Source organism: Nerophis ophidion, linkage group LG29 (assembly GCF_033978795.1).
Source record: "Nerophis ophidion isolate RoL-2023_Sa linkage group LG29, RoL_Noph_v1.0, whole genome shotgun sequence".
NCBI classification, from domain to species: domain Eukaryota; kingdom Metazoa; phylum Chordata; class Actinopteri; order Syngnathiformes; family Syngnathidae; genus Nerophis; species Nerophis ophidion.
This window is the reverse complement of record NC_084639.1, coordinates 15,162,938-15,189,622: the sequence shown is the minus strand read 5'-3', so window position 1 is coordinate 15,189,622 and position 26,685 is coordinate 15,162,938. Positions and strand designations below refer to the sequence as shown.

The 26,685-nt window shown below is 40.0% G+C and overlaps 1 protein-coding gene across 6 annotated transcripts in view; it reads right to left on the bottom strand.

Annotated features, from left to right (window-relative positions):
- LOC133545865 (transcription factor COE3-like) overlaps window positions 1–26,685 on the bottom strand; it is a 162,357-nt gene that overhangs the window by 112,548 nt on the left and 23,124 nt on the right. For all 6 annotated transcript variants that reach the window (XM_061891558.1, XM_061891554.1, XM_061891557.1 and 3 more), the window contains exons 4-5: window positions 19,696–19,751; window positions 12,369–12,442 (exon numbers count right to left, since the gene is read on the bottom strand). In XM_061891558.1, the coding sequence (XP_061747542.1) occupies window positions 12,369–12,442; window positions 19,696–19,751 (130 nt within the window). The remainder of the gene's footprint in view (window positions 1–12,368; window positions 12,443–19,695; window positions 19,752–26,685) is intronic.

The following is a 26,685-nucleotide window of genomic DNA, read 5'->3' as shown; positions in this document are numbered from 1 at the left end:
GGAAGAGGGAGAGGCAACCTATATTAATCTTGTAGATGACAGCAATATTTACCTGACTTTAACATTTATATATGTATAAATAAAATTAAGAGCACATACAGCAATTATGATAAGAATGTGTACATATTATTTGTAAGCTGTGATTTAAGTAATACAAAATTTGGCTCACACAAATGAAAAATGACATGTTACGTATAGGCCGGGGGTGTCAAACTCAAATACAGAGTGGGCCAAAATTTTAAACGGAACAAAGCCGCGGGCCGAGGTTGAACAAATGAACCTTTTAATAGGGACCCAAACAAGTTTTGCATTAAACATTGAACAAGCAAGGCTTATATAACTTTAGTGACATGCAAAGTCAAGTTTCAAATAATAATAATAATAATTGAAAAAATATCAATGGCATATCAAATCAAATTTAAATAAAATTGTTATGCCTTTTTTTCTATTTGCAATCTTCTGAGGTAAATATCAAATTTCTCCACAGGCTAATAATACATTTGAAAATAAAATAACAATAATGAATGAACCAAACATTCAAGAGAAAATGCATGAAAAAAACGTTAATTATTGGTCAGTTTGCTGGAAGTTTCCCGGAAGAGTTAGTGCTGCAAGGGGTTCTGGGTATTTGTTCTGTTGTGTTACGGTGCGGATGTTCACCCGAAATCTCCCGTCCAAAGGCAAAACCCAGTAACTCAATTTTGGTCAAAACTGAGCTGATAATAATTTTGGAGTTCCTAGGTGATATGCTTCACATTAGTGTATGCGATATTGTAATTTGTTCCGTAAGTAAGCTGTTACGCCCATGACAGGACCTAGCAACTACCACATAACCGCGTAGATACAACAGAAAAACCTAGTATCTCAAGGGACCAATCGGAGCTTCTTTGTCAGTCGCCTTATTGTCTTTAATGAGACATTTGCACGAATGGGGGCCAACGGTCAACCTGATTATGTGATATTATGGCACGAGGGGATATTTGGAAGATTGGCCCAGGACGTTGCAAGCACCTTCATTAAATGTATTGTTCTTGATTCTTCCCCTTGCATACTCTTTTGGGCAGATAACTGTGGAGGTCAAAATAAAAACTGGACGCTGTACACGGCTCTTGCCCAATGTGCAAACGCAGAACGGGGCCCACCCTAGATTGTAATAAAATATCTGGAGAAAGGGCACACGTTCATGAGAGCAGATTCCATCCATGGCTCAATCGGCAAGAAAATGAAAGCTCGAGAAAACATCTATACGTTTGATGACTTTGTAAATCTTTGTAAGACAGCATCAAGATAGATTGGTTTTCCTTTGTTTTCTTAAAATCAGCTAGAAGTGAGTTACTAGGTTTTGCCTTTGGACGGGGGAAATGTGTGTCATTCTTATTTGGTGTGGGTTCACAGTGTGGCGCATATTTGTAACAGTGCTAAAGTTGTTTATACGGCCACCCTCAATGTGACCTGTATGGCTGTTGACCAAGTATGCCTTGCATTCACTTGTGCGTGTGTGTGTGTGTTAAAGCCACAAATATTTTGTCACACGCTGTTAGTATGGAGGAAAAGCGGACGTGACGACCAGGTTGTAGAGAACGCTAAAAGCAGTGCCTTAAATGCACGCCCCCAATATAGTTGTCCAGGTGGAAATCGGTAGAAATTCGGGAGAATGGTTGCCCCGGGAGATTTTCGGGAGGGGCACTGAACTTCGGGAGTCAACCGGGAAAATTAGGAGGGTTGGCAAGTATGCGTATTATCAGTGAATGCGGTGTTACAGCGGCACCGACGCTGTATAACACCGGCGGGCCAGCTCTAATCCTAAATTGATATTGCCTCAAGGGCCAAATTAAAACACCCATGATATAGGCCAGGGGTGTCAAACTCAAATACAAAGTGGGCCAAAATTCTAAACTGAACAAAGCCGCGGGCCAAAGTTGAACAACTTAACCTTTTAAAAGGGACCCAAACAAGTTTTGCATTGAATATTGAACAAGCAAGGCTTATATAACTTTATAGTGACAAGCAAAATCGAGGTTTGTTGGTAGCGGGGGTGTATATTGTAGTGTCCCGGAAGAGTTTGTGCTGCAAGGGGTTCTGGGTAAATGTTCTGTTGTGTTGATGTTGCGTTACAGTGCGGATGTTCTCCCGAAATGTGTTTGTCATTCTTGTTTGGTGTGGGTTCACAGTGTGGCGCATATATGTAACAGTGTTAACGTTGTTTATAAGGCCACCCTTAGTGTGACCTGTATGACTGTTGACCAAGTATGCATTGCATTCACTTGTGTGTGTGTGTAGAATCCGCATACATTATGTGACTGGGCCGGCACGCTGACTGTATGGCGGGAAAGCGGAGATGACAACAGGTTGTAGAGGACGCTAAAAGCAGTACCTTTAAGTCACGCCGCCAATATTGTTGTTCGAGTGGAAATCGGGAGAAATTCTGGATAATGGTTGTCCCGGTAGATTTTCGCGGGGGGGGGCACTGAAATTCGGGAGTCTCCTGGGAAAATCGTTAGGGTTGGCAAGTATTAGAATTAGCGGTGAATGCACCACCGCTGTATAATACCGGCGGGCCAGCTCTAATGTAATTTAATATTGTCTCAAGTGCCAAAATAAATTACATGGCGGGCCAAATTTGGCCCGCAGGCCACAGTTTGACACCCATGATACAGGCCATTAAATATAAAATAAATATTAATTATACATTTCACTTTATAATCTCTGATTAGAACTTACGTAAATTAATTAGCATTTATTAATTAATGCTCGTACGTATAAAAACATGCACTAATAATAGTAAACATGTGTAAATGATCTATAACAGTGGTTCTCAACCTTTTTTTCAGTGATGTACCCCCTGTGAACATTTTTTTAATTCAAGTACCCCTTAATCAGAGCAAAGCATTTTTGGTTGAAAAAATGAGATAAAGAAGTAAAATACAGCACTATGTCATCAGTTTCTGATTTATTAAATTAAATAAATAAATAAATGGGTTGTACTTGTATAGCGCTTTTCTACCTTCAAGGTACTCAAAGCGCTTTGACACTACTTCCACATTTACCCATTCACACACACATTCACACACTGATGGAGGGAGCTGCCATGCAAGGCGCCAACCAGCACCCATCAGGAGCAAGGGTGAAGTGTCTTGCTCAGGACACAACGGACGTGACGAGGTTGGTTCTAGGTGGGATTTGAACCAGTGACCCTCGGGTTGCGCACAGCCACTTTCCCAATGCGCCACGCCGTCCCTATAAATTGTATAATAGTGCAAAATATTGCTCTTTTGTAGTGGTCTTTTTTGAACTATTTGGAAAAAAAGGTATAAAAATAAGTAAAATAAACAAGTGATGTAATTATAAATAAATATTTCTACACATAGAAGTAATCATCAACTTAAAGTGCCCTCTTTGGGGATTGTAATAGAGATCCATCTGGATTCATCAACTTCATTCTAAACATTTCTTCACAAAAAAAGAAATCTTTAACATCAATATTTATGGAACATGTCCATAGAAAAAATCTAGCTGTCAACACTGAATATTGCATTGTTGTATTTCTCTTCACAGTTTATGAACTTACATTCATACTTTGTTAAAGTATTATTCAATAAATATATTTGTGAATTGTTGCTATGTTTAGAATATTTTTAAAAAATCTCACGTACCCCTTGGCATACCTTCAAGTACCCACAGGGGTACGCGTACCCCCACTTGAGAACCACTGATCTATAACATACAAGCAGTGGTAATATTATGCAACTATAAGTCTTGTTCAACTACTACAGTGTACAATGGTCATTATTAAATACTATAAATAATAGGAATTATTGCTGAAAGAATAAGTGATATTTATAAATAATGGTAAATAAACGTCAATTGTTATAAGACAGGGGTCACCAACCTTTTTGAAAGCAAGAGCTTCTTCTTGGGTACTGATTAATGCGATGGGCTACCAGTTTGATACACACTTAAATAAATTGCCAGAAATAGCCAATCTGCTCAATTTACCTTTAATAAATAAATCTATATATATATATAAAAAAAATGGGTATTTCTTGCCGTCATTCCGTCGTACATTTTTTTTCCTTTTACGGAAGGTTTTTTGTAGACTAAATGATGAAAAAAAAAAATTGAACGGTTTAAAAGAGGAGACAACACGAAAAAAATTAAACTAAAATTTTGAAACATAGTTTATCGTCATTTTTGATTCTTTAAAATTCAAAATTCAACAGAAAAAAATTAAGAAAAAAACTAGCTAATTCAAATCTTTTTGAAAAAAACTAAAAAAATAATTTATGGAACATCATTAGTCATTTTTCCTGATTAAGATTCATTTTAGAATTTTGATGACATGTTTTAAATAAGTTCAAATCTAATCTGTAGTTTGTTAGAATATTTAACAAATTGGACCGAGCTATATTTCGAACAAGACAAATTCTAGATTCTTTTGAAGAAATTCAAAAGACTTTGAAATACGATTTAAATTTGATTCTACAGATTTCCTAGATTTGCCAGAATATTTTTTTTTTATTTTAATCATAAGTTTAAAGAAATATTTAACAAATATTCTTAGTCGAAAAAACAGAAGCTAAAATGAAGAATTAAATCAAAATGTATTTATTATTCTTTACAATAAAAAAAACAAATTTACTTGAACATTGATTTAAATTGTCAGGAAAGAAGAGGAAGGAATTTAAAAGGTAAAAAGGTATGTGTTTAAAAATCCTAAAATCATTTTTAAGGTTGTATTTTTTCTCTGAAATTTCTGAAAGTTATAAGAAGCAAAGTTAAAAAAAAAAAATACATACATTTATTCAAACAAGTGAAGACCAAGTTTTTAAAATATTTTCTTGGATTTTCAAATTCTATTTGAGTTTTGTCTCTCTTAGAATTAAAAATGTTGAGCAAAGCGAGACTAGCTTGCTAGTAAATAAATAACATTTAAAAAATAGAGGCAGCTCACTGGTAAGTGCTGCTATTTGAGCTATTTTTAGAATAGGCCCGCGGGCACCGCGTTGGCGACCCCTGTTCTAAATGGTGTTAATTAAAATAATTCATATATATGTATATATTTGTAATAATTAATGATAAATATTTATATAATACTAATGATTATAATTGCATACATTTCATTGAAAAGTGCCTGTCCAACAACAAGTAGGAAGTGTGTGCCCTTTTTTTTTTAAATGATGGGCGGTTGACAGGAAAGCATTCTTTATGATCATCATAAATATTTACAAGAAGCTATTTTACTTTGGGGGGGAAAAAACAACAACATTTTGTTCCAGCATCCAGCTGAGCTCGAGCCAAGGTCACCAAAGTCTGGACCACGCCCAGCGACGGCACACGACTCCGCCGCCCGCGCCAAGTGCGAACCCGTGTGCCAAACACACACCCCAAACCCCCCCCCCCCCCCCCCCCCCCACACACACACACACACACACCTCACGTCATTATTATTAGGGTCCGCAAGACCCATCGTAAAAGGACTCCCAAAGGGTCAAAGGACCCTATTGAATCTGTAAGGTTTTATTAGGGCCCGCATGGCCGTTTGTTAGGGACCGCAATGAGGACCCTATTGTATTTCGTATTCCGCACCTTCGCGCCATAATTTGACCCCCTTAACATGCTTCAAAACTCACCAAATTTCACACACACATCGGTATGGCAAACCTTCCCAATTTATAAAGCCTCCAACCCCCAAAAATCAAAATTGCGCTCTAGCGCCCCTTAGGGGGAAAAAAAACAGACTGCTTGTGACTTCCGATAGCAATGTCGTAGAGACATGAAACAAAAACCTCTATGTAGGACTGACTTAGACCTACATTTCATAATTTTACCTTCCAGGGCAAAAATCAACAAAAAAAAAAAAAAAGTGCAAGTTAAAGCTCTACTATGCAAAGCGAAAGCCATTTATCAACAACATCCAGAAACGCAGAGCTGTAATTTGACCCCCTTAACATGCTTCAAAACTCACCAAATTTTACACACACATCAGGACTGGTGAAAATTGCCATCTAATGAAAAAACAAACCCCAAAAATCAAATTGCGCTCCAGCGCCCCCTAGGAAAAAACACAGACAAAACTGCATGTAACTTCTGTTAGGAATGTCGTAGAGACATGTAACAAAAACCTCTATGTAGGTCTGACTCAGACCAGGGCTTGGGTTTGGGGAGCAGCAGCCAAAGGCGGGCCCGACCAACGCTGCTTGCAGCTTTAATTATTTCTTTCTTTCTTCCGCCGCCTCTTCGAGCTGTAATTTGACCCCCTTAACATACTTCAAAACTCACCATATTTGACACACACATCAGGACCTGCAAAAATTGCCATCTAATAAAACAACCAAACCCCTAAAATCAAAAATGCGCTCTAGCGCCCCCTAGGAAAAAACACAGACAAAACTGCTTGAAACTTCCGTTTGGAATATTGTAGAGACATAAAAAAAAAAAAATACCTGTATGTAGGTCTGACTTGGACTTACATTTCATACAATCATTTCTGTCAGCAAAAATCAACAGAAAGTTGGCAAAACCCCCTTCAAAATAAAATGTTCCTAAAAAATGTAATTTCTGCCTCTTTGAGCTGTAATTTGACCCTCTTATAATGCTTCAAAACTCACCAAACTTGACACACACATCAGGACTGACGAAAATTGCCATCTAATAAAAAAACCAAAGCCCAAAACTCTAAATTGCGCTCTAGCACAATTTTGGAATAAAGCACAGAAAAAACTGCTCCTAGAGAGAAAACACGGACAAAACTGCTTGTAACTTCCGGTAGGAATGTTGGAGAGACATGAAACAAAAACCTCTATGTAGGTCTCACTTAAACCTACATTTTAATAATTGACATCCTTCAGCAAAAATCAACAGGAAGTTGGCAATTACCCCTTCAAAATAAAAGTTTTGTAAAAACCCGTCACCTTTTTTCAAACATTATCTCCTCTGAGCGCATTTGTCGTGTCGGTTTCAAACTCGCACAGGAGAGAGATTGAACCCTGATTAAATGTTATCCAAAGAGTTTTGATTACTGCTCCAGTTTTGATTTTACGCTCCTTCAAAGAACCCCCTGTGCAAAGTTTCCTAAAATATGTTATTTTTGCCTCTTTGACCCCCTTAAAATGCTTCAAAGTGCAAGTTAAAGCTCTACTATGCAAAGCGAAAGCCATTTATCAACAACATCCAGAAACGCCGAGCTGTAATTTGACCCCCTTAACATGCTTCAAAATTCACCAAATTTTACACGTACATCAGGACTGGCGAAAATTGCCATCTAATAAAAAACCAGACCCCAAAAATCAAAATTGCGCTCCAGCGCCCACTAGGAAAAAAAACAGACAAAACTGCTTGTAACTTCTGTTAAGAATGTCGTAGAGACATAAAACAAAAACCTCTATGTAGGTCTGACTTAGACCAGGGCTTGGTTTGCGGGGGCAACAGCCAAAGCGGACCCGACCAACGCTGCTTGCAGCTCTAATTCTTTCTTTCTTCCGCTGCCTCTTCGAGCTGTAATTTGACCCCCTTAACATGCTTCAAAACTCACCAAATTTTACACACACATCAGGACTGGCGTAAATTGCCATCTAACAAAAAACCAAACCCTAAAAATCAAAATTGCGCTCTAGCGCCCCCTAGGAAAAAACACAGACAAAACTACTTGTAACTTCTGTTAGGAATGTCGTAGAAACATGAAACAAATACCTGTATGTAGGTCTGACTTGGACCTACATTTCATACGAACACTTCTGTCAGCAAAAATCAACAGGAAGTTGGCAAAAACCCCTTCAAAATAAAATGTTCCTAAAAAATGTGATTTTTGCCTCTTTCAGCTGTAATTTGACCCCCTTAACATGCTTCAAAACTCACCAAATTTTACACACACATCAGGACTGGCGAAAATTGCCATCTAATAAAAAACTAAACCCTACAAATCAAAATTGCGCTCTAGCGCCCCCTAGGAAAAAACACAGACAAAACTACTTGTAACTTTCGTTAGGAATGTCGTAGAAACATGTAACAAATACCTACATTTCATACAATCACTTCTGTTAGCAAAAATCAACAGGAAGTTGGCAAAAACCCCTTCAAAATAAAATGTTCCTAAAAAATGTGATTTTTGCCTCTTTGACCTGTAATTTCACCCCCTTAAAATGCTTCAAAACTCATCAAACTTGGCACACACATCAGGACTGGCGACAATTGCCATATAATAAAAATCCAAACCCTAAAAATCAAAATTGCGCTCTAGCGCCCCCTAAGAAAAAACACAGAGAAAACTACTTGTAACTTTCGTTAGGAATGTCGTTGAAACATGAAACAAATACCTGTATGTAGGTCTGACATAGACCTACATTTCATACGATCACTTCTGTCAGCAAAAATCAACAGGAAGTTGGCAAAAACCCCTTCACAATAAAATGTTCCTAAAAAATTTGATTTTTGCCTCTTTGAGCTGTAATTTCACCCGCTTAACATGCTTCAAAACTCACCAAATTTTATACACACATCAGGACTGGCGAAAATTGACATCTAATAAAAAACTAAACCCTACAAATCAAAATTGCGCTCTGGCGCCCCCTAGGAAAAAACACAGACAAAACTACTTGTAACTTTCGTTAGGAATTTCTTAGAGACATGAAACAAAAACCTCTATATAGGTCTGACCAAGATTAGGGCTTGTGTTGCAGGGGCAGTAGCCAAAGCGGGCCCGACCAACGCTGCTTGCAGCTTTAATCAATTCATGATATTCTATTCCTAAATGTTACATGTGAACAACACAAAAAGCGGCATGGTAATAGAAGATAAGATCATGTGACCTATCAGAATAACCACGACCTCATTAACATACCCTCCGCTAATTCTTCAAAAAGAATCGCTTGGGCCCGACCGGGCCCTGACGCTGCGGCGCCCCGCCGTCCTGAATGGCATTGCCATTTCACGCGGGCGTGATGAATGATTGATAGTGCGGCCAGAAAGCCTCGCCTGTGTGAGGAAGTGCGACTGTTGTGCGATTCCCTTCGCTACTTGCAGCCATTAGCCAAACTTCCAGGAGACCAATTAGCAATCGGCACCCGCGGGTGCTGCTGTGGTGACAAAGTGCTACTGAAGTGTAATAAACAAACTGGACCCCGGGAGCTGGGCTGGCCCCGCGCCCCTGGCCCCCCCAGCCACCCCGCCCCCCCCCCCCCCCCCCGGGGATCGCGCTCACAAAGACCAAAACAAACCTTGGCACCGCGTCCACAAGATCGCCTTAATGACGTTTCCCCTTGGGCCGCCAGCCGCCTAATGACAGAGTGGTGTGCGTTGTCGCTCATTTTGACTCGTCAGGTGTCCCACACAGACACACACACAAACACACACACACACACACACACACACACACACAAACAGTGGTGCCAGTTGGATCAGTGACCACACTAGCATCATCACACACTTCACACATCTACAAGAGAGATCTTCTTCACATGTCACCTCACACGAACACACCACACACACACACACACACACACACACACACACACACACACACACACACACACACACACACACGTACACAAACGCACAAAGGCGCTCCCTCAGGAAGAATCATAGCTCCAATAAGGTGTGAGTGCACGGGTCAGCGGTTGAGGTCAGAGGACAAGTGATGTGATTACAGGAAGGCCCCTGAGGGGGGCGCCACGGAGGAGGCCAATCCCAGCTGGCGCCGCCCCGGTCCCAGAATTTTCACGACGGGGCGGTCCTACGTTGGCGAGCCGGCATGCCGACTTTGCCCTCGGTCGCAGCGAGCGCCGAGGTCTGGCAGCGTCCGTTGCTACGGCGATGGACCTGTCCGACGCCCCCCCCTGGTGTTGGGGGTCTGACTCGCGTTAACGTCCAATCTGATCACGTCTGAACTCGTAAATCCATTAACGGGACTAACGAGACGCGGAGGACGTGTTGATTGGTGCCATCAACACGACGACAGCGCACAGCTGCTGTTTGCTCACACACACACACGCATACACACACACTTATATTTGTTACCTTCCTGAGACCTCCGAAAGGGGTAAATAGGAGAAAATGGATGGATGGATGGACATACTATGCAAATATAAAAAAAGCTTGTTGTGAAAAATGAGTTGGAATTTCACAGGAAAAACTTTTTGGGCAGTATTATAAAAAAAAAAAACTGTTAGAACAGGGGTCACCAACCTTTTTGAAAGCAAGAGCTACTTCTTAGGTGCTGATTAATGCGAAGGGCTACCAGTTTGATACACACTTAAATAAATTGCCAGAAATAGCCAATTTGCTCAATTTACTTTTAACTCTATGGTATTATTAATAATGAATATTTATCTTTGTGGAAACACTGATCATCTTAATGATTTCTCACTATGAATATATATTTTTGATGACATGTTTTAATTAGGTTAAAATCCAATCTGCACTTTGTTAGAATATATAACAAATTGGACTAAGCTATATTTCTAACAAAGACAAATTATTATTTCTTCCAGATTTTCCAGAATTTTTTTTTTAAAAGAAATTCAAAAGACTTTGAAATAAGATTTAAATTTGATTCTACAGATTTTCTAGATTTGCCAGAATATTTTGTTTTTATTTTAATCATAATAAATTTGAAGAAATATTTTACAAATATTCTTCGTCGAAAAAACAGAAGCTAAAATTAAGAATTAAATTGAAATGTATTTATTCTTTACAATTAAAAAAAAAATGATTTACTTGAACATTGATTTAAATTGGCAGGAAAGAAGAGGAAGAAATTTAAAAGGTAAAAAAGGTATATGTGTTTAAAAATCCTAAAATCATTTTTAAGGTTGTATTTTTTCTCTTAACTTGTCTTTCTGAAAGTTATAAGAAGCAAAGTAAAAAAATAAATGAATTTATTTAAACAAGTGAAGACCAAGTCTTTAAAATATTTTCTTGGATTTTCTAATTCTATTTGAGTTTTGTCTCTCTTAGAATTAAAAATGTCGAGCAAAGCAAGACCAGCTTTCTAGTAAATAAATAAAATAAAATAAAATAAAAATAGAGGCAGCTCACTGGTAAGTGCTGCTATTTGAGTTATTTTTAGAACAGGCCAGCGGGCGACTCATCTGGTCCTTTCGGGCGTTGGTGACCCCTGGCTTAGAGTGTCCACTCTGAGATCGGTAGGTCGTGAGTTCAAATCCCGGCCGAGTCATACCAAAGACTATAAAAATGGGACCCATTATCTTCCTGCTTGGCACTCAGCATCAAGGGTTGTAATTGGGTGTTAAATCACCAAAATAATTCCTGAGCGGGGCCACCACTGCTGCTCACTGCTCCCCTCACCTCACAGGTCGAATGCAGAGGACAAATTTCAGTACACTTAGTGTATGTGACTACTTTAACTTTAACAAAAAGTCATAATTTTATGTAACGCAAGTCAACATTTTAAAAGAAAAACTGAACATCTGTGCAATAGTATGATAAAAGTTGGAATTTTACTCAATAACAGTCACAATTTTACAAGAAAAACTTAACATTTTAGCAATTTTATGAAAAGAGTCGTAATTTTACTCGACAAAAGTCACAATTTTATAAGAAAGCTTCAAATTTTGGCAATATTACTATAATAATTTTACTTGGCAAAATGAAGACACAAGTAATAATTTTACTCCAAAAAATTACGACTTTACAAGAACAACAAAAAAATGGCAATATTGTGATAAAAGTCAGAATTTTATATGACAAATGTCACCACTTCGCAGTAAAAAGTAATAATTTTACATCAAAAAAATCATAATTTTATGAGAAAATATTGCAATATTACAGAAACAGAAAGAATATGAGAACTTGTTCCCAATTTTTCAAGAAAAAAGTCGACACATTGTGAGAAAAAGACTGCTTTTAGTTCATTGTTTTTTTTTATTTCATCTTCATTATTTACTTCAAGTTATTACAGTACGTCTCTATATACTTGTTTTTTTTTTAATTATTATTAATTTTGGCCAAAGGGGGCACATTTCAATTTGTAACACACTTGTTATTTCATATGTTGGCCAGAGGGGGAGCAGTACAAATTTTTACACACACTTGTTATTTCATATGTTGGCCAGAGGGGGAGCACTTCAAATTTTTACACACACTTGTTATTTCATATGTTGACCAGAGGGGGAGCACTTTTAAAACCGAAACGCAGTCTATTTGAAAAATCCTTTCTTTTTGGGACTGCCCTCATTTTTATAGATTTCACCACCAGGGGGTGCAAATGAGACATTCTCCATTAGATGCAATGGTTTTCTCTGTATTGGGACCATTTTTATGTCCTAACTTGTTCACACCTCCTCATACTTTTCCTAGTTGATGTCTCAAGAAGCGTAGCAATACAAGAACACACACACACACAAGTCAAGTACCTGCACATGATCTCGTGCGTGAGCAGGACGCGACACATTTCGGGGTTCTTGTCCTGTCCCTCGTACAGGATGGGCTGTGGACATGAGAAAAAGAACAAGAGGTTTGTAGAACCAAGGCAGAGTGGAACCCCCTATTAAGACCCCCTTTATTTTTAAGCCAAATATGCCTCCATTTGCCAAAGCTTCATCCATTCATTTTGTGTCCCGCCTGCAGGACAAAAAGCAGGGCATAGCATTTTTGGAGGAGGCGCAGCCCTCCACATCACACCACCAGTCACTTCTCAGCACTGCGGCATGGGTGTCTTCTCTATGTTTAGTCCCCTTTTGACTATTTGCCTAACTCCATATGAGTCCCAAAAAGACAACAGATTCTCTTCTTCTTTCCACGCTGGCAAATTTGGGGGAAGTACTTTAAGGGCCATACATTATTGGAGTAAATAAATGAACAAAGATTTAATTTGTACTGTATGGAGAAATCGACCAAAGCAAGTTTTATCTGGGATGAGACCGGACTTTTTTGGGAAAAAGATAGCTACTATCTGTCTGCGCTCCTTTCTCGTCAGGTCCTCCTCTGCCGAAGTTCCCACGCTTTGAGCCTTGCGGCTTATAAAACGCTGGTTAAAGCTTTGAACCGGAAGTATAAGTGCCGTTTCGTCTTTTAGCCGTCTCTTATGGATTCATCTCTCCAAGTGACGTTTGTAAGTTTCCTACGCTTTGAGCCTTGCGGCTTATAAAACGCTGGTTAAAGCTTTGAACCGGAAGTATAAGTGCTGTTTCGTCTTTTAGCCGTCCATAGCTTTTCTACTCTTATGGATTCATCGCTCCAAGTGACGTTTGTAAGTTTCCTACGCTTTGAGCCTTGCGGCTTATAAAACGCTGGTTAAAGCTTTGAACCGAAAGTATAAGTGTTGTTTTGTCTTTTAGCCGTCCGTAGCGTTTCTACTCTTATGGATTCATCGCTCCAAGTGACGTTTGTAAGTTTCCTACGCTTTGAGCCTTTCGGCTTATAAAACGCTGGTTAAAGCTTTGAACCGGAAGTATAAGTGCCGTTTCGTCTTTTAGCCGTCCATAGTGTTTATACTCTAATGGATTCATCGCTCCAAGTAACGTTTGTAAGTTTTACAATACGACTGAAAAAATTTGTACTTATCAAAGTGTCCCGTGTTTGATGTGGAGGGATTTCATGCATATATGTGCATGCTAACGTAATGTAATGCACTTGCTAATATGCTAACACGTTTGCGAGTGTCTGTGTTAGTATTGTTAACTTACAAAGGCGTTCTTTTTGTATTGTTTCAGTTTCACAAATTCCTCAGTAACTTCAACAAAACATCACCGTGGAGTTATTGAGTCTGTTTAGCAGATTGGAGAGCTCGCTTGCGCAGTTGGTGGGTCCATGAGGACGACGACTTCTGTTTTGTTTGGTCAGCCGTTTTACTGCTGTGTTACAGACACCGTTTGTAAACAACTGAGGTATGTATATAAACATTTAAAAATATTTCTGTGGGAATAACTTATTTAACAAAGTGTATATCTGCAACTTATAGTACGGTGTGGCAAATACAGTACATTCCGGACCATAAGCCGCTACTTTTTTCTTACACTTTGAACCCTACAGCTAATAAAACGTTTTGGATTTTTCTCCGAAAACGGCCATGATAAAAATAAATTTAAAAAAAATAAACATACACCTAGAAATTGTTTTATTTTTTGTGCTACGGCATCATCTTATGGACAAGTTTACCCACTGCATGTGTCCTTCCCTGTACAGAGTGCTTTATTTTTTTCTCCAACTAAAGTGCAGTGTTTGTCTTCCAGCCGTCCATAGCGTTCTACTCCTATGGATTCTTCATTTATTACTCCAAAAATTGTTTGTAAGTTTTACAATATAACCAAAACAATTCCCATGTGTGAAGTCTGTAGGAGTGTTTCCATGCACATTTGTTAATGCTATCGTAATCTAATAAAGCTAGCGTTAGCTAATTTGCCAGCACATTTACAAGTGTCAGTGTTAATAATAATAATCATAATATTTATTTTTGTATTGTTTCAGTTTCACAAAAGCATCAGTCAATTCACCAAAACGTCACCGTGGCGTTATTGAGTCTGTTTAGCTGATTGGAGAGCTAGCTTCCGCAGCTATTGGGTCCATGACGACAACTTCTGTTTTGTTTGAGCAGCCGTTTTACTGCCGTCTTACAGACACCATTAGGAAACAATTAAGGTATGTAAATAAATGTTTAGAATTTCTGTGTAAATAACTAATTTCACAACGTATGTACATCTGCCTGGCTAATATAAGGAAAAACTTGATTTTTCCCAAATGTAGTGGGTGTGGCTTATATACCGCTGTGGGCTAAAGTCAGGAAAATACGGTAAGTGGATTTGAATTTTTTAAATGTTTATATCTGTAGCCGTATATTTGTTCAAATGAAGGATTTTTTTGGGAGATTTCTGATTGTTTGTGAGGGCACCACATGTTTTGGCTTGTCATTTAATAGAAAGTTGATCCTGCTTCTTGGGTTTGTTTGATGTACAGTACTGCATCACACGTTGTGTTCAAAGTGTACAGACCTTAGCTCAAATATGAACTCTAGACGAGGCTGCAAGCCATTATTCATCCATCCGTGCATTTTCTACTGCTTGTCCCTTTTGGGCGGACATGGACAAGTGAAGTGAAGTGAATTATAGAATATAGAATAGAATAAAATATATCTTTATTGTGCACATGAGCTGTATACGTGGTATTTTTATGAATTTTATGTATTTTTATCCATTTATCTATGTTCTTATGGTTTTATTTATCTACGTTCTTGTGGTTTTATGTATGATTTTGCACTGAATTAGTTTGCATACAATTTCGTTGTACAAATGTACAAGGACAATAAAGATATATTCTATTCTATTCTAATCTATTATATTTATATAGCGCTTTTCTCTGGTGACTCAAACGCTTTACATAGTGAAACCCAATATCTGAGTTACATTTAAACCAGTGTGGGTGGCACTGGGAGCAGGTGGGAAAAGTGCCTTGCCTAAGGACACAACGGCAGTAACTAGGATAACGGAAGCGGGGATCGAACCTGGAACCTTCAAGTTGCTGGCACGGCCGCTCTACCAATCGAGCTATAGTCGCCACCTCATCGCAGGCCATTATTCATATTTACTTATTAATATTTTCATAGGGAACATTTAAGCATTGGAGACATTTTGCCACCCTGTTGTACTGCACGTGTGGACATCATGTGGACATTGTTGACGTGCGTGTGTGTGTGTGTGCGCGTGTGTGTGCAGAGCTTGTGTGTGTTTCACACACTCTTTAACGTCGTCAATGAACTTCATTCACTCTAACGGCTCCTCGCGGGCTTTCATCGATTTGCCGGGGCTCCAGCCGACCTGTCTGTCAGTACTCTGTGTGTGTATGTGTGTGTGTGTGTGTGTGTGTGTGTGTGTGTGTGTGTGTGTGTGTGAGAGAGTAAGGAGGTGTCGGCAGGGTGGTCTCCAGTGGGTCGCGCTGTGCCACATGCGGCTTATTGATCAGCTCCATGGCCGACGCCGTGTCGGCCCCCTCGGACAATCGATGGCTGACATGCAGACGGGGCGGAGGGGGGGGTGACGGTTTTGTGGGCGGGGTCATGTTATTAATTATGGACCGTATGTGGCGAGGTGAGAGAGAAACACAGGCCGAGATTTTGTGGATCGTGATTTCCCGAGCCGTGAGAGGTGATCCAGTTTCACTTGATTGGGAGGAAAATGGTGATTTATTTTCTACAAATGATACATTTGTTGATTTATCTATTCCAGTGATTTATCTACTCCAGTGATATAGTGACGGGCACGAGAATTCAATACTCTGAATGTACGTCATTAAAGGCCTACTGAAACCCACTACTACCCACCACGCAGTCTGATAGTTTATATATCAATGATGAAATATTAACATTGCAACACATGCCAATACGGCCTTTTTAGTTTACTAAATTGCAATTTTAAATTCCCGCGGAGTTTCCTGTTGAAAACGTCGCGGAATGATGACGCTTATGTTGACGCGTGCTTGTGACGTTAATGGTTGGAGGGGACATATTAGCCCAGCACCACTCACGGCTAAAAGTCGTCTCTTTTCATCGCATAATTACACAGTATTTTGGACATCTGTGTTGCTGAATCTTTTGCAATTTGTTCAATTAATAATGGAGACGTCAAAGAAGAATGCTGTTGGTAGAAAGCGGCTGCCTTTAACAACCGAAACACAGCCTGTGTTTCTTTGTTTGTTGTGAAGCTTTAACACAGAGCGGTCAAGCGAACATGTTTCTCTACGTCAGCCAGCAAGTTTTGGGATGGGAAAATTGTGATATTAAGTCGGCTCTTACGGGAGACTTGAGTGGATTACGCAACCTCATCCTGCAGCTCAAAAAGGCAAATGGTAAATGGGTTGTACTTGTATAGCGCTTTTCTACCCCTTTTTAAGGAGCCCAAAGCGCTTTGACAGTATTTCCACATTCACCCATTCACACACACATTCACACACTGATGGCGGGAGCCGCCATGCAAGGCGCTCACCAGGTCCCATCGGGAGCAAGGGTGAAGTGTCTTGCCCAAGGACACAACGGACGTGACTATGATGGTAGAAGGTGGGGATTGAACCGGTAACCCTCAGATTGCTGACACAGCCACCCTACCACCTGGAAGAGGAAGGAAGGAAGGAAGGAAGGCAGCTGTGAGCTTGGCTCCTCAGCTTCTCTGAGACACTGGCGTTCACCGCAGCCATCCGACATTCAGGTATGACTTTATAATCTAACTAAAACACTTTTAACACAATAAGCAGATAAGGGATTTTCCAGAATTATCCTAATAAATGTGTCTAATTACATCTGAAACGCTCCCACTGTCGTCGCCTTTTCTTTTTTTTTTTTTTTTAGTGCTTCACTCTAACTTTTTTTCTTGTTTTGTTTATAGAGTATTGTTCTTGTATTATATTCCATCCATCCATCCATCCATCCATTTTCTACCGCTTATTCCCTTTCGGGGTCGCGGGGGGGCGCTGGCGCCTATCTCAGCTACAATCGGGCGGAAGGCGGGGTACACCCTGGACAAATCGCTACCTCATCGCAGGGCCAACACAGATAGACAGACAACATTCACAATCACATTCACACACTAGGGCCAATTTTTAGTGTTGCCAATCAACCTATCCCCAGGTGCATGTCTTTGTATTATAATGTTTATGTTAAATGTGGAATGAGTGAGAGGGGTTGGGCCATTATAAGCAGCTGCTTCATCCAACCCCTTTTCAAGCCTCTTAGCCAACATGTAAAAAAAAAAAAAAACTGTGTTTAGTTGTACTGTGCAGGTTTGAAATAAATATTTCAAGTCAATTGGATTTTTTTTTTAAACAATGCGTTTTAAAAAAATCAGGGGATACAAAAAGCTCCCACTCAAAAGTGTTAAAAGTAAGTTGTACATCAAAATATATTATTTTAATCTGTAGATCACTAGCGTCAAACTCAAGGACCGGGGGCCAGTCCTGGTCCGCCATATCATTTTATATGGCGGACCATTTATAAACTAATTTCATCTTATTAAACATATTTGCTATTTCTAGTTTGACAGGAAAAAAAATTTATTTAAAATTGATACAATCTAATAATGCATCAAATTGTATATCATCATACATTGCTAATTTTTTGGGAAAAAATAAAAATACTTAAATATCTGCTTGAGTTATGATTCCAATCAAATTGGATCATTAAATAAGTCAATAAGTATTATTATTGTTTGTGATTTTTTAACAGTTACTTTATACAAATCAGAGGATACAAAAATCCCCCACTCATAAAAGTATTAAAAATAAGTTATACATCCATATAGAGTATTTTCACTTTCAACCCTTAAATGTGTAGATCACTAATGTCAAACTCAAATATCATTTTATATGGCCTTTGAAATAACAGGCATTTATAAAGTCATCAGTGTGTGAATGTGTGTGTGATTGGGTGAATGTGGAAATAGTGTCAAAGCGCTTTGGAGTTCTTTGAAAAAAAAAAAAAGGTAGAAAAATCGCTATACAGGTATAACCCATTTACCATTCACCATTTTAAAGTACTTCATATTTTGTCAGATTAAATATATTTGTTATTTCTAGTTTGACGGGAAAAATTTCATTTAAAATTGATACAATCTAATAATGCATCAAATTTGATATCATCATACATTCCTAATTTTGGGGGGGAAATTTTAATACTTAAATATCTGCTTGACTTACGATTTCAATCAAATTGGCTCCTTAAAAAAGTCAATAATTCATCACATTGTTTTTGATTTTTTTTAACAATGAGTTTAAAAAATCAGAGGAAACAAAAAGCCCCCACTCATAAAAGTATTAAAAAATAAGTTATACATCAATGTAGATTATTTTCACTTTCAACGCTTAAATGTGTAGATCCCTTAGTGTCAAACTCAAGGACCGGGGGCCAGACCTGGTCCGCCATTTCATTTTGTATGGCCCTGGAAATAATAGGCATTTATAAAATACTTCATCTTTTATCTTCCATCCATCCATCCATTTCTACCACTTTTCCCTCATTAAATAAATTTATTATTTCATTTAAAATTGATACAATCTAATAATGCATAACATTTTATATCGTCATACATTCCACATTTTTGGGGAAAAAATAAAAATACTTAAATATCCACTTAACTCATGATTTCAATAAGAGTGTACAGTGTTAAAATGACAATAGATTTTATGATAAAAAACTAGAATGTTACTGTTAAAAATAATGCTGACAGAAAATACACAAACAACAACTGTAGATTTTACGGTAAAAAAACAACAACAAAAAACTGGCTGCTTAGTCTTTACAATTTTAGTATGGTAAAGTTTGTTCTATTTATATGAATATGCTGTAAAAACTAAATTTTACAGTAAATTATATTTTTTTCGAATTTTCGTCAACAGAGCTGCCAGTTTTTTTAATCCAAAATCTCTTCTTTTTTTCTTTACAGTGTAGGTAAAAATATCTAATAATCAAATGCAACGGTGCCATAATATTATGAGGAAAGTCTTCAAATATGAATATTAATATTTGAGGGCAGCCATAGTCGGCACGTGGCCCTCACTTTTTTACCTTATTTTCCCGCACTGCCAGTTTTAAAGTAAAAAAAGCTTTGTGTTATTAGTCTCAATATTGCAAATTTTTCTTGTTGCATTTCACCTGTTCGCTCTTTTTGCTCCACTTTTTTGTTATAATATTTTTAAAATGAGTCGTCAAAAGCCGCACTTTTAACGCCGGCTTAGAGAGTAGACATGACGTGATGGTCTCACCTGTTTTGTCATGGAGTCAATGAGGCGCACGAAAAGGTCTTGTTCTGTCCGGATGCCTAGAAAAAAACACACATTGTTAAAAGACGACACTTCTTCATTTTTCTTTGTGCGCTGATATCATCATCATATTGGTTAACTTTGATTTTATACATCCATCACTCTGAATTGACTCTTCTGCTCTTATAGTGAGCGATTGAAGACATAAAAGGTCATTAAATCACGTTGAAAACACTTGTGATGTCTTAAAATACTACTAAATAATGCCTAAGATGATTGTTCATGGAAAAAAACACAATTGACTGAAAATTTTGGAAACAGTCACTGCAAAAACTGAAATCTAAGTACAATTAGATATCTTAAATAAGGGTAATATTTGCTTATTTTCTCTCTGATAAGATAATACTTGTCAATATGCAGATTTTATGTTAGAGTGTTTTATTTGTTTTGGTCCTAAAGTATATCAGTAAAATATTACAGCTTGTTGCTGAGATTTTATGACCTATATTTGATTTTTATATGACCTATAATATATATATATATATATATATATATATATATATATATATATATATATATATATATATATATATATATATATATATATATATATATATATATATATATATATATATATATATATATATATATATATATATATATATATATAGGGATTTTATGACCTATATTAGATTTTTATATGACCTATAATATATATTTATATATATATATATATATATATATATATATATATATATATATATATATATATATATATATATATATATATATATATATATTATATATATATATATATATATATATATATATATATATATATAGGTCATATAAAAATTAAATATAGGTAATAAAATCTCAGCAACAAAATAAGCAAATATTACCCTTATTTAAGATATTTAATCGTACTTAGATTTCAGTTTTTGTTTTATATATATATATATATATATATATATATATATATATATATATATATATATATATATATATATCCATCCATTTTCTACCGCGTATTCCCTTTTATATATATATATATATAAAAAAATAAAATAAAATATATATATATATATATTCTCCTCTCTGAGCTGCAACCTTATCGTGGTAGAGGAGTTTGCGTGTCCCAATGATCCTAGGAGCTATGTTGTCCGGGGGCATAAAGCCCCCTGGTAGGGTCTCCCAAGGCAAACAGGATCAGACAAAGAGCAGCTCGAAGACCTTTATGAAGAAGAAACATCATGGACCCAGATTTCCCTCGCCCGGACGCGGGCCACCGGGGCCCCCCTCTGGAGCCAGGCCCGGAGGTGGGGCACGATGGCGAGCGCCTGGTGGCCGGGCCTGTTCCCATGGGGCCCGGCCGGGCACAGCCCGAAGAGGCAACGTGGGTCACCCCTCCAATGGGCTCCCCACCCATAGCAGGGGCCATAGAGGTCGGGTGCATTGTGAGCTGGGCGACAGCCGAAGGCAGGGCACTTGGCGGTCCGATCCTCAGCTACAGAAGCTAGCTCTTGGGACGTGGAACGTCACGTCACTGGGGGGTAAAGAGCCTGAGCTAGTGCGCGAAGTCGAGAAATTCCGGCTGGATATAGTCGGACTCACTTCGACGCACAGCAAGGGCTCTGGAACCACTTCTCTCGAGAGGGATTGGACCCTCTTCCACTCTGGCGTTGCCGGCAGTGAGAGGCGACGGGCTGGGGTGGCAATTCTTGTTTCCCCCCGGCTCAAAGCCTGTACGTTGGAGTCCAACCCGGTGGACGAAAGGGTAGCCTCCCTCCGCCTTCGGGTGGGGGGACGGGTCCTGACTGTTGTTTGTGCTTATGCACCAAACAGCAGTTCAGAATACCCACCCTTTTTGGGAACGCTCGAGGGAGTACTGGAAAGTGCTCCCCCGGGTGATTCCCTTGTCCTACTGGGAGACTTCAACGCTCACGTTGGCAACGACAGTGAAACCTGGAGAGGCGTGATTGGGAAGAATGGCCGCCCGGATCTGAACCCGAGTGGTGTTTTGTTATTGGACTTTTGTGCTCGTCACAGTTTGTCCATAACAAACACCATGTTCAAACATAAGGGTGTCCATATGTGCACTTGGCACCAGGACACCCTAGGCCGCAGTTCCATGATCGACTTTGTAGTTGTGTCATCGGATTTGCGGCCTCAAGTTATGGACACTCGGGTGAAGAGAGGGGCGGAGCTTTCCACCGATCACCACCTTGTGGTGAGTTGGCTGCGATGGTGGGGGAGGATGCCGGACAGACCTGGGAGGCCCAAACGCATTGTGAGGGTCTGCTGGGAACGTCTGGCAGAGTCTCCTGTCAGACAAAGTTTCAATTCCCACCTCCGGAAGAACTTTGAACATGTCACGAGGAAGGTGCTGGATATTGAGTCCAAGTGGACCATGTTCCGCACCTCTATTGTCGAGGCGGCAGATCGGAGCTGTGGCCGCAAGGTAGTTGGTGCCAGTCGGGGCGGCAATCCTAAAACCCCTTGGTGGACACCAGCGGTGAGGGATGCCGTCAAGCTGAAGAAGGAGTCCTATCGGGTCCTTTTGGCTCATAGGACTCCGGAGGCAGTGGACAGGTACCGACAGGCCAAGCGGTGTGCAGCTTCAGCGGTCGCGGAGGCAAAAACTCGGACATGGGAAGAGTTCGGGGAAGCCATGGAAAACGACTTCCGGACGGCTTCGAAGCGATTCTGGACCACCGTCCGCCGCCTCAGGAAGGGGAAGCAGTGCACTATCAACACCGTGTATGGTGCGGATGGTGTTCTGCTGACCTCGACTGCGGATGTTGTGGATAGGTGGAAGGAATACTTCGAAGACCTCCTCAATCCCACCAACACGTCTTCCTATGAGGAAGCAGTGCCTGGGGAATCTGTGGTGGACTCTCCTATTTCTGGGGCTGAGGTCGCTGAGGTAGTTAAAAAGCTCCTCGGTGGCAAGGCCCCAGGGGTGGACGAGATCCGCCCGGAGTTCCCTAAGGCTCTGGATGCTGTGGGGCTGTCTTGGTTGACAAGACTTTGCAGCATCGCGTGGACATCGGGGGCGGTACCTCTGGATTGGCAGACCGGGGTGGTGGTTCCTCTCTTTAAGAAGGGGGACCGGAGGGTGTGTTCCAACTATCGTGGGATCACACTCCTCAGCCTTCCCGGTAAGGTTTATTCAGGTGTACTGGAGAGGAGGCTACGTCGGATAGTCGAACCTCGGATTCAGGAGGAACAGTGTGGTTTTCGTCCTGGTCGTGGAACTGTGGACCAGCTCTATACTCTCGGCAGGGTTCTTGAGGGTGCATGGGAGTTTGCCCAACCAGTCTACATGTGCTTTGTGGACTTGGAGAAGGCATTCGACCGTGTCCCTCGGGAAGTCCTGTGGGGAGTGCTCAGAGAGTATGGGGTATCGGACTGTCTTATTGTGGCGGTCCGTTCCCTGTACGATCAGTGCCAGAGCTTGGTCCGCATTGCCGGCAGTAAGTCGAACACATTTCCAGTGAGGGTTGGACTCCGCCAAGGCTGTCCTTTGTCACCCATTCTGTTCATAACTTTTATGGACAGAATTTCTAGGCGCAGTCAAGGCGTTGAGGGGTTCTGGTTTGGTAACCGCAGGATTAGGTCTCTGCTTTTTGCAGATGATGTGGTCCTGATGGCTTCATCTGACCGGGATCTTCAGCTCTCGCTGGATCGGTTCGCAGCCGAGTGTGAAGCGACCGGAATGAGAATCAGCACCTCCAAGTCCGAGTCCATGGTTCTCGCCCGGAAAAGGGTGGAGTGCCATCTCCGGGTTGGGGAGGAGACCCTGCCCCAAGTGGAGGAGTTCAAGTACCTAGGAGTCTTGTTCACGAGTGAGGGAAGAGTGGATCGTGAGATCGACAGGCGGATCGGTGCGGCGTCTTCAGTAATGCGGACGTTGTACCGGTCCGTTGTGGTGAAGAAGGAGCTGAGCCGGAAGGCAAAGCTCTCAATTTACCGGTCGATCTACGTTCCCATCCTCACCTATGGTCATGAGCTTTGGGTCATGACCGAAAGGATAAGATCACGGGTACAAGCGGCCGAAATGAGTTTCCTCCGCCGTGTGGCGGGGCTCTCCCTTAGAGATAGGGTGAGAAGCTCTGCCATCCGGGAGGAACTCAAAGTAAAGCCGCTGCTCCTTCACATCGAGAGGAGCCAGATGAGGTGGTTCGGGCATCTGGTCAGGATGCCACCCGAACGCCTCCCTAGGGAGGTGTTTAGGGCACGTCCAACCGGTAGGAGGCCACGGGGAAGACCCAGGACACGTTGGGAAGACTATGTCTCCCGGTTGGCCTGGAAACGCCTCGGGATCCCCCGGGAAGAGCTAGACGAAGTGGCTGGGGAGAGGGAAGTCTGGGTTTCCCTGCTTAGGCTGTTGCCCCCGCGACCCGACCTTGGATAAGCGGAAGATGATGGATAGATGGATGGATGGATGTATATATATATATATATATATATATATATATATATATATATGTATATATATATATATATATATATATATATATATATATATATATATATATATATTATAGGTCATATAAAAATCAAATATAGGTCATAAAATCTCAGCAACAAGCTGTAATATTTTACTCATATACTGATATACTGATTTTACTGATATACAACCTATATTTATATATTTATATATTTATGATCCATATTGAGTAAAACATGCTGGAAACTAGAATATCAACTGTTGCAAAGCTGTTTCATCAACACTTACAAGTATAAAACTACTTTTGTAAAGTAATGAATTTTTATTTCAAGTAGGAAAAAAAAATCACGACTTTGACACAATTGTGTCTCATATTAAAATAAGTGACAGCCAAATGGACTTTGCTGTTTTATTTCCAATGAGACAATAGAAAATACATACTCATATAGTAGTACAGTTATTAGTGAGAATATACTTATTTTAAGGTATTTTGGAAAGTCTTGACAAGCCAAATTTTCTTGTTCTATTGGCAGATAATTTTGTTTAATCATATAAAATACCCCTAATTTTTGTATTATTTTTTCTTGTTTTTGAACACTGACTTTTTGCAGTGTACATTCTATAAAACAATATAACATACATCCATAAACGTGGATGCATATGCAAAAGTGCAATATATTTATCTGTACACTAAATCTGTTTATATCTGTACTTTATTTTGTAAATGCAAACAATCTGCACTTTATTGCTCTTTTATCCTGCACTACAACAAGCTAATGCAACAAAATGTTGTTCTTATCTGTACTGTAAAGTAAAAATTTTAATGACAATAAAGGAAGTCTAAGTCTAAAAAAAAAATAATTGAGTGCCTTAATAGCATTTTTGCCATGTGAAAAATTTGCCACCTCAGCAATTTTAACGCTAAACTACCCCATCCATCTTCTTCTGCTTATCCGAGGTCGGGTCGTGGGGGCAGCAGCCTAAGCAGGGAAGCCCAGACTTCCCTCTCCCCAGCCACTTCGTCCAGCTCTTCCCGGGGGATCCCGAGGTGTTCCCGGGCCATAGTCTTGTCAACATGTCCTGGGTCTTCCCCCGTGGCCTCCTAACTGTCTAAAATACTGATAGCGATATTTTCCTAGCTTCCCAACAATAATTAAGAAAAAATAAAAATCTTCAGTTGTGATATTTGACACCACATTAAGACATTAAAAGTGTTAGTGATTCAAAATGAGCTCTGGAAATAAGCTCGCTGGTTTACCTGACAGTCAATTTGCTCCGGCTTCCTCCCACAGCGAAAAACATGCACCTGGGGATAGGTTGATTGGCAACACTAATTGGTCCCTGGTGTGTGAATGTGAGTGTGAATGTTGTCTGTCTATCTGTGTTAGCCCTGTGATAAGGTGGCGACTTGTCCAGGGTGTACCCCGCCTTATGCCCGAATGCAGCTGAGATAGGCTCCAGCGACCCCGAACGGGACAAGCGGTAGAACATGGATGGATGGATGGTTTACCTGACAGCCCGCGACCCCAAAGGGAATAAGCGGTAGAAAAATGGATGGATTGATGCTATATCGGGCTAGTCACATGACAACCACTTCCCATACGTCACTTCAAGTCCAGTGGAACACTTTCTGAGTGTCCTGGCTCCTTGTGGCCTAATGAATGCCAAAGCCGACTCCGCCCCCACTCCCCCCAGACAAATAAAGGCCCAATCAGGAAGTGTTATCATGGATTAGCGGTGACAAGCGAAGCGTGTGTCGCGCCTAATCGTATCTCGTTCTTTTTTTTAATCAGCGCGATCGCTGGTCAATTACCTCGGCAACACCGCCTGGTGCGAACACTGATTTCCTGCACTTTGGCCGTGTTGACTTGGGACCGCTACGGTTCACATTTCAACTGATAGGGAACCAATTCCCGGTACCCTGTCAGTACCGCCATAACCACAACACCAGGGGGAGCTCCACAAACCACGTTAAACCCAGATTCCGATCCAACAAAGGTCTTAACTAATTTTCTTTCTATGCCACATTAATGTGGAATGCACTCCCAGCAGGTATAAAAGTAAGTGCATCTCCATATTCCTTCAAAACTGCTCTAAAAAAACACCCCCAGGCAACTTCAACACTTTACTAATACCCTCCTCCATTCACATCCCATCTCCCCGGATTACAAACAACCTAATGTAAATAATCAAATGTACTTCTAATGTATATACTTGTTCTTATGCTATCTGAACTCACTATGTTCTTTGCTGGCTGTACATATCCTACTAAATAAGACCCACACTGTTTCAATGTCAATTTTTCTGTTGATGCAATTGTTGATGACTGAAGTACTGATATCAACCAAAGCTCCTCATCCATCCCCCGGATTGTAAATAATGTAAATAATCCAATGTATATACTATGATGATTAACTTGTGTGATGACTGTATTATGTTGATAGTATATATTTGTACCATGAATTGATTAACGTGGACCCCAACTTAAACGAGTTGAAAAACTTATTTGAGTCAATTATACGGAATATGTACTGTACTGT